Source organism: Aplysia californica, unplaced genomic scaffold, assembly GCF_000002075.1.
Source record: "Aplysia californica isolate F4 #8 unplaced genomic scaffold, AplCal3.0 scaffold00865, whole genome shotgun sequence".
Taxonomy (NCBI): domain Eukaryota; kingdom Metazoa; phylum Mollusca; class Gastropoda; order Aplysiida; family Aplysiidae; genus Aplysia; species Aplysia californica.
Window position 1 is genome coordinate 241,335 of NW_004798135.1, and position 9,369 is coordinate 250,703.

At 41.0% G+C, this 9,369-nt stretch overlaps 2 protein-coding genes across 2 annotated transcripts in view; one reads left to right on the top strand and one right to left on the bottom strand.

Annotated features, from left to right (window-relative positions):
- LOC118478709 (golgin subfamily A member 6-like protein 2) overlaps positions 1-2,339 on the top strand; it is a 39,924-nt gene extending 37,585 nt beyond the window's left edge. Inside the window, exon 4 of the mRNA XM_035972819.1 lies at positions 630-2,339. Within this exon, the coding sequence (XP_035828712.1) occupies positions 630-1,685 (1,056 nt within the window). The 3' untranslated portion in view covers positions 1,686-2,339. The remainder of the gene's footprint in view (positions 1-629) is intronic.
- A 4,179-nt stretch (positions 2,340-6,518) lies between these two features.
- The window catches only part of LOC101854677, an 11,740-nt gene continuing 8,889 nt past the window's right edge, over positions 6,519-9,369 (bottom strand). The window contains exon 3 of the mRNA XM_005110214.3: positions 6,519-9,161. Coding sequence (XP_005110271.1) covers positions 8,066-9,161 — 1,096 coding nt within the window. The 3' untranslated portion in view covers positions 6,519-8,065. The remainder of the gene's footprint in view (positions 9,162-9,369) is intronic.

The following is a 9,369-nucleotide window of genomic DNA, read 5'->3' on the forward strand; positions in this document are numbered from 1 at the left end:
AGGGGGGGGGGGGGTAAGGAATGGCGAAGAGTTTAAACTTGTTAACTGATACAAGTATTTCACATGCACATTATGTATTGCGTTAATCGTAAGCTGGTTCATCATATATGTCGTATATAGCAGCAGCGGTCGAGATAATAAATCACCCAAAGACAATACGCGAGGCATCGTGGTGAAATTAGGCGCTCGCCAAACTGATGAAATCAAAGAAACATGCATTTTTACGCCAGTTTGGCATTTTTAATCATTTCTTTTTGGCTCAACACCTTTTATGTCCATATTATTAAAACACACTACCATGTTCACTTAAAAAAACAACATTGGTTAAAGGCACAAAATAAATGTTCACTTTTCATTAACTCTCAGACTATTGAAGTTACCAAATTTTGGCACCCATTTTTCTGCTAATCTTACCACTGAATCAGGCCACCCCACCTTTTTCAATTGCAAATATCTCAACTTCTATTCTAATTACATGAGTTAAAAAAATTGAAATCAAGGCAAAGGAATAAGCTTTCAGGTGATACCAATAACTCCACTTGCCCAAAAATTGACGAACGCCTGATTCCACTGCGTCATGACACATAATATAGTTATTCCTTTATTCCCCCTTTCATCATCTAAAACAGAGCGACCCTGTCCAAGACGTGGTGTCAGACATGGCAGACGGTGTGCTGGACGCTGTGAGCAGTGTGGGCGACGCTGTGGCCGACGTGGCCGGGGATGCCGTGGACGTGGTGGCTGACGTGGGCGGTGACGTGGCTGATGCAATCTCAGACGTGGCCCTAGGCGATGGCGTGGCTGACGTGGCGGACAATGTTGCAGACGCCGCCGGTGACGTGGTGGAGAATTTGAGCGACGTGGTCGGTGATGCACCCGATGTTCCTGACGTGGCTGATGCTGTGGAAGATGTTGTTGATGACGTGAAGGATGCTATGGAAGATGTGATGGACGAAATAGGCGATGATATTGATAATGATAATGATGATTCTTCCGAGGAAGTAGACGACGACGTTGGGGATGATTTAGAAGATGTTTTGGAAGATATAGAGGATGTTGGGGATGATATGGGTGATGATAATGACGACAGTTTGGAACTTGATGGAGATGGTGGGGATATGGTTGAGGATATGGGTGAAGGTTTGGGTGAGATGGGTGAAGGTTTGGGAGAAATGGGAGAGGGTTTGGGCGAAATGGGAGAGGGTTTGGGCGAAATGGGAGAGGGTTTAGGTGACATTGGAGAGGGTTTCGGGGATATGGGTGAGGGTTTCGGTGATATGGGCGAAGGTTTCGGTGATATGGGCGAAGGGTTTGGGGATATGGGCGAAGGTTTCGGAGATATGGGCGAGGGGTTTGGGGATATGGGAGGTTTTGGGGATTTGGGGGAAGGTTTTGGAGATATGCTGGACGGAGGGGAAGGCGCTCTTCCATGGATGCTGATGTCCTCTGGGCTCGGTGGTGGAAGGCCTGCGTTTGGCGGACTCCAAAGACCTCCAGTGCCGATATCAGCGGCCAGTGGAAACCCGTATTCTGGCATGACTATCGCTCAGCCGCCCACTGGATTCATCGCGTCCCAAAGGGGTTCAAATATGAATATGAACAACCTTGGCCTTGGCATGATGGCCTTGGCTGGAGACGGCCTTGACATGGGACTTGACATTGATTTTGGCATGAGGAAACGTTGATGCCATATTAGCTTTTGTTTTCTTTTGAGACTATATTTTTTTTGGAATGTGAGAGTCCCCGAAAATACAATGTGCCAGTTTCTTTGTATTTTTGACTTTTGATCAATAAAATTAATTAAGATTATTTGGCTTATCTGACAAAGAAGTGAAAAAGCATAATCATTTAGAGTGTAGATATAGAAAAAACAGTCGTAGAAATGCAGTAGATACCCATTCCAGAAGAAAACTCTTGACATATCAATGTTTTTGTTTTTTTATGTGTTGCCATAACTTTGCTTGTATTAAAGGTATAATTAAAGTAAAGGTACAGAATAACTCTCGTGTACCGGAGTAGTAAGAACCCTTTTTACGAAACAACAGTCAATAATTCATTATGTTTACGTAATTTTGGTGTGTCGGTTTTTGTGTTCACTTCAAAGTGCCGTATTCTTTTCTGCTGTTCTCATTAATTTCTTTTTTATTTATCGCTGTCTTTCATTCTGTATGAGCTGTTTCATATAGACAGATTTCATGCTGTAGCTTGTATAATGTTTGCATTTGCTATTACTTGAAATCATATCTCATAAAACAGCTCTTGAAGTCACTTTTTCAGCTTTCGATTCTGTCTTTTTTCTGGATAACAATAAATTTGTCTGTTAATGTTCTTCCCCGTGAGATCATATTTTCTTATAGCTTTTTATTGTACGACATTTAATGTTTCAATATTTTATTCTATGTCTTTAAGACAGTGTTTCCAGTTTGCAGATTCAGTCAGAAATGTCTCCAAGCCTTTTTTCAAAGCCAGCTTATTAATTATGCACCATATTTTAATGAGCAGAATGTAAGTGCAAGAACGAGGGTAAATCTAACATGTGTCAAAGAATTAAGTGAGTGATTGTTTTGAAAAGGAGACTATGTAAATATCATCATCATCATCATCATCATCATCATCATCATCATCATCATCATCATCATCACAATCATCATCATCATCATCAATATCATCATTTTATAAGATCGTTACACGAAGGCCGCTGTACCTTTCTCTGACTGGAAGCAAAAAGAGGCAACTCTTTAATAGAATGTACTGCCTGACTGCGTAATAGTTACTAAGTCAACTTTTTCCACGAAGGTTCGTTTAGTTGTGGTAAGAGTTTACGGCACTTGCAATACAATAAGATCATATAAGTGACAAGGATTAGAGGTGTTACTAGAGAGCAACAAACACACATTAAAAATAGATTAGGACGATAGATGTTAGAGAGGAAAGAAGGAGCTGACAACACTAGAGCATCCGCTAACCACCCAAAATGAAAGTACATTTTGTACGCTTAACGGAATAGTTCAAGAAAACGGAATGTTGATTACACTACTTTTTAAAGAGATCGTTTTAGTTCTGTTCATCGGTAGTTATCTTGGTGCCAAATAGTGTTTCTTTTTTTAAAACCACATTATTCATAAATGACATAGCATAAATGATTACAGTTTCTGAAAGAAAAAGAGACTAAAGCAAATGTTCGTGTTTTCTTACACTACAACTCACTGTCTCTCAGCGAAACACTGATTTGATCAGCTCGAGAGGTCTCTGCTTTATACTGTTCGGATAGCTGATTTGTTTGTTTTTGTTTCTGTTTTTGTAAAGTGTTTTACGGCGCTCGCAACTGCATAAGGTCATATGAGCGCGCGGGACACACTTAATATTTTGAGTTGGTAGGAAATTTTGAATTTTGCCCAGGTGGCGGCCGAAGCCTACTCTTATCGATTTTAGACCATCAAGGGATCTTTAACGTGTGCAACTTGCACACGGGCCCTCCGAGATTTTTCGCCCTTGTCCGAGAAGGCTAGGTATAGATCTTTCTTACCAGAAGATCAGGGGTGTAGCAGAAAGACAGCAGTAAGAAGGAGCCAAGGAGTAGCAGTAGAAAGGCTACAGAAAGAGTCAGCAGCCCAGAGGAGGGAGCAAAGGAGGTGAGGGGGTGGGGGCAGAAAGTGGAAATGAAAGCAGACAACAGAACATTGCTAGAGAGCAGGAAAGAAGATGAAAGGAGACAATTTTAGAGAAGAAATGTTTCGGTCGCTACCCAAATTCGAACCCGGGACCTTTGAATGAGAGGCCAACACCTTAACCTCTAGGCCACGAGAGCCCCCTGATTTGTTTCGTACGAATGTAGACTTACATGCCGTGGGTAGTAGCTATATATAGCTTAGAAAACAGGAATCGGCGCCAAATTGAGCAACTTTTGTGAGAGCCACCTACCTTTAATATAACCCTATTTGATCACGGTGCAGTTATAAGGCTATGCTCAACCTGCATATGTGAGGCAGCGTGGTTGAATCAGGCTCTCGTCAATTTTTGGGCATGTAGAGTTATTTGTATCATCTTAATGTTTGTTCATTGTCTTTATTTGGGTGAAAAAAAGATCCATTTATCTTGAATACAAGTCGAGATATTTGCGAATGAAGGGGGTGGGGGTCACCTGTTTTCAGAGATAAGATTAATGAGAAAATGTCCGCCAAAGATCAATTATTTCCTTAGCTTTAGAGTCCGTGGTAACTGAAAATGTACAATTTTGTGCCTTTAATCAACGTTTTTCAAAAAAATTCATACAAAAATGAGTTTTTTAATGGACATGAAAGGTGTTGAGTCAAAAAACAAAAATTTGAAAAAAATTCACAAACCTGCAGAAAAATGCAAGTTTCTTCACTTTGATCATTTTGACGAGAGCATGATTCCACCACGCTGCCTCACATATTTTCGATGCAATGCATTATACAGAAATAGCGTCGAGCATGCTTGAAATTTACATTTCAGCTTTTCTTTCAACTCGATACTCTTTTATTTTTAGTTCGTGAAACGAACTTTCCCTACGAAAATAAGTCGATAAAGTCACGCAAAAATTTGATCAATGCCTTCACTTCTTGAAATTGATTGGTATTTTCTTGAAATGCATTCTTAAATGATGTGATCTCATGCTGAAATCAATTTCGATATCATTTTGATCAATTTTTGAAGAGAGTAAAGAAAAAAAAGAAGAAAAACAAAATGAATTTAATGAATAAGAAATTTAAAAATCCCACAGGAAAAACCCCACCAAAACATTAAACAAACTTAAAAACAATTCACACAATAGCCCAAGTTCTATCGTTCGTTTATGACGGCTGAGCTGTTGTAGCTCTAATGATCTAGTGTTTCATTCGGGGCAATCTTTGCTTCCTACAATATTATGTTTCCTCCTTGTGTATTGCATTGATTATTTCTCTGTTCACGGGCCATTACGGGCAGCCACCTTTATGTACAGCGCCTATTTGCGTCGTGTGGGCAGGGAGGAAAACAAAGAAATGTGAGGCAGCGTGGTGAAATCAGGCTCTCGTCAATTTTTGGGCACATAGATTTATTGGTATCACCTTAAAGCTTGCTCGCTGGTCTTTATTTGGATGAAAAAAATATCCATTTAGCTTAAATGCAAGTCGAGATATTTGAGTTTGAAGGAGGTAGGGGTCACCTGTTTTCAGAGGTAAAATTAGTGAGAAAATGGCCTCCAAAGATCAGTTATTTCCTTAGCTTAAGTGTCCGTGGTAACTGAAAATTGACATCTTTTGTGCCTTTAATCAACGTTTTTCAGAAAAATCCACACTAAAATGAGTTTTTTTTTTTACTGGGCATGAAAGGTGTTGAGACCAAAGACAAAAGTTTTATAAAAATTCACAAACGTGTGGAAAAATGCAAGTTTCTTCACTTTGATTATTTCGACGAGAGCCTGATTCCACCACGCTGCCTCACAAATGTCGTATTGACCGAGTTCTATCGTCACTTACTTTAGCATGGGTTTTAAAAAAAATTGGAAACCATGTTGCAAAAAAAGGAAATTGGGGGTGGGGCTGGGTGGGGGTGAGGAGGGTGTTCCAGAGCTGATTTTATGTCCCGAATAGTTCTGCATATGACGACATGACTTTGTCTTATATTATAATAATTATGTCTTGATGCTGTTTTTAACTAATAATGTAAGTTGTGAAACAAACTTTCTGTGACTATAAATCCAAACACACTCTCATCGTGAAAGATTCAGAAACTTCCCAACACTGCCTGTTATCAGAGAGTGTTATCACGAGCATCAGAGGTGTTAGCTCTAATCAGCGTATGCAAACTCTTATGAGGACTGCAACAATTGAGAAACGACAGATCGAAGATCTCAGCCCACTTGGCGATATCCCGAGAGCTTTCGCAGCACTTGAAGCATGACACGTCTTTCGTAACATGTAGTTCGTGACCTTTGACTTTTTAGATTCGATCTCATACGCACATTATGCTTAGATAAACCTATCTAGTTTTAATATAAGGAATGTAATAAATATAAGCCTTTGCAGTACATAATTGTGGCTTCCCGGCGGGAATAAAAAAGAGTTTAAAAACTGGTAAATAAAAACAACTAACTTTGACTTTCAAAAGATACGTTTTTTACCAAACAATTTAAGTCACTGGCGTCAGTGAGGGTGTCGTTAGACGATTCACCGTCACATGTGTGAGGTCAGAGTTCGATTCCTGTGCAGATATAATTTTAATCAGGAATTTGCGTTCTTCTGCTTGTATATGGCATCCCTCTCGTCCCGGGTTGGCCCTGGCGGGCAGAGGTCAAGGTCAGTCACCTACATGTTCTAAAAAAGCGTCGATGGGGGTTTAGAACACTAATACTAAAAACAGAACAAACAACCAAACTATAAATTTTAAAAGAAAGAAAAAGGGCCATCTTTTAAAATAAACTTGTAAAATATGAGAAGAATAAGAAGTAAGGAAAGGACACGTATATTTCATGTCCCTTTGGGAGGGAGCTGGATTCATGAGAGAAAGAGAATGCGGTCGAAATGTATTGCATTTATTTAAAAAAGAGACATGTATAGCGAAAAGTCTTCAACAGAATAAAAATGTCTTAGACTATGTAAATCAATGTGCTTCCATTTGCTCGTTGATGATTAAATACACAAAGCGGGTTTTCCAGTGTAATTATCCAAGGGACCTAAGACTTATCGTGCAAACGCAAGTATTTTTAAGTGCATTGTTTTAAGGGAAAGACAACAACAACTTTGCTCTTTACAAAAGTTAAAAGAGATATAACAAAAAAACAGCACAAGCGTCCATTAAATCATCAAACACACGCCTCGGAAGAAGAACTTACAGGTACAAAGACAACAAAAGCATCCTATAACGCATGTAGAAATTCAAGAGTAACAAGAGTAAACTTTCTCATCTGTGTAGACATAAACATGACATTAAAGTTCATAATCGTTGATCATTTTCCATCCCCTTATGATTTGATTCATTTTTTTCGTTCAAGACATAACATCTCCGAGCTACAACTCTAATCCGAACGGACAGTATTGCTTGTTTGGCACCTTGCAGAGGGTACCATATCAATTTCTTTGCATTGCCAGTTTAACATTTAAAACTTTTATACCCTCCCCTCCCCCGTTTTACGAACCAGAAAAAAAAACGGAGATTAAAAACTGTAACAAATTCCACCCTCTTTAGCTCCCTCAATAAATAAAAGAAAAAAATAAATGAAGAAATAAATGCATAAATGAATGAAGAAATTTAAAAAAATAAAAAACATACATTAAACAATGAGTAAATGAATAAATGAACAAATAAATAAACAACAAGAACGTTTGCACATTTACTCATTTCCAAAAAGAAAAGGCTTCAGAGAAATAATACTTGTTCAATAAATTAATCTAAGGCACGCGAGAATGGAATGAGAACTATGGCGTCTTTATATGAAAGACAAACGTCCCAGATCATGAAACCAGGAGTTGTACAATATTACAAATAATATTATTGTATCAGGGTATCTAAGGGGCAGAGCTTCCCAGCTCTCAAAATTAGATACTTATTAAGACTAGGAGCAGGTTGTACAAAAACAGACATGAGTGCATGACGGTGTCCATTATGAGCCGCCACATTGATGGAGAGTAAAGTAAATATATAAAAATAAGATCTGTACTCATAATGCTAGATATTACTCTCTGTGGACAACGTTATAGTGATAAAATAAAGCACAGTATGCATCGAGTGTCCATAAAGTAAATCAAAACTGCCACAAGACAGGTGCTTGGGATTTACTATTTCAAAGAAGCCTGTGTTTCTACGCCGGGTTAAGTGTTTAACAAATCGTGACATAATATGTGCAGAGCTTGCTCCTTTCGCAGTTTTTTCTCTGTTCCCATGGACTCTCTGGTCTGGTGTTCAGTCTTACTCCTGACCAAACCATAAATAACTTATTTATAGAGGCAACAGCCTGCTAGGTTCAGGTGTTGTTTTAGGCTCAGTCTCAGTCTTAACCTGACCATCAATAATTTATTTATAGAGGCACCAGCCATCTATGTCCAGGTGTTTTTTAGGCTCAGTTTCAGTCTTCTTTGTTCATGGAGTACTCGGACGCGCACTCCGACTTAGGAGGCATCATGGGAACGACAATGGCGTTTGTGGCATTAGTGGGCGTGGTCTCCCCAACGTCCACACCCTCATCACTGCTGTCTGAAGCACAGCGGGCGGGGCTGTCTCTCTGCTGCACGCCCCTCGTGCCCGCCACCACCCGGTTAATGCTCTTTTTGGGCGACAGACGTTTGATGTCCAGCGCGCGACTCACCTGGCTGACGTCCTTCGTGTAGATGGCCGAGTTTTGTGGACGCGGTGACGTCATGGACGTTCTTGACGGTGCCCCAGATGTGTCTGGGAGGTTGGAATCCATGACAGACTGAACCACCATAGAATCTGTGTCCACCCCCGAAGTGGATGCCGTTAATGACGAATGTTGGCGAGTGTTTACCGAGCTGACCCCCCTGAAGGTGAAAGGTTTCGGTGACGACATTTTTGTTTGAATAGCAATGTTCTCTATGTACTTCCTGTAGGTTTCCACGGATTTCTGAAGCTTCGCCTCTGGGGTTGGTGGAGGGTTTGGGACGTCGTGTTCCCGGATGTTAGTATTGGAGAAAGGTCTGTACCTTCCAGACTCGTACTTCATGGGTCGGTCATCGTCCTGTTTGTCTAACCGCTCCCTGTACCTCACAAACCGGACACACTGCTTGACTCTCGAGTTGAGACAGCCGTCTTTTCCTTTAAGCTTATCTCTTTGGTCGTCGAAATTGCTCATGGAAACGAAGGGGCGGATCTCCAGCAAGGGCTTGTCCTCGTCGTTGTCGTTATCGTTGTCGTTGTCCATCCCCTCCTTGTTATTCTTCTGGTGTCCGTGGCGGCGTGTGTTGAGGATGCTCTTCGGGGGAAGCACGTCGGTCGACGAGGTGGCGGAGGACACTGGGAGCCGAGGCTGGGAGCGAGCGAGCACAGAGCTCTTGGCGGTCCCTATGTAGCGGGTACGGGATGATAGACCTGGCTTTCTTCCCAAGGTCATAGCCGCTGCTCTGGCGCTGATATTCGCCTCACTCACTGTCCACGGCCGAGATCTGTTGCCCCGATTTATCCTCGGTAGGGACATTTTGTTGAACCTGGAAAAAGTAAGATCAGTTTTAATTTGGTGCGTGAAAAGTAAAACTGCAAGACCCCCATTTACACAAGAAGAAAAACGGGGTGCTGCTTTCCTGGTGCTCCGAGAAAAAGAAGCTCAACTCTCTCTCAGATGGAGTGCCCTCTGTGTGTCACAAACGTACTTGCGTAGGAGTGAGGAAATTGGGGGTGGGGTGCGGGGGAGGAGGG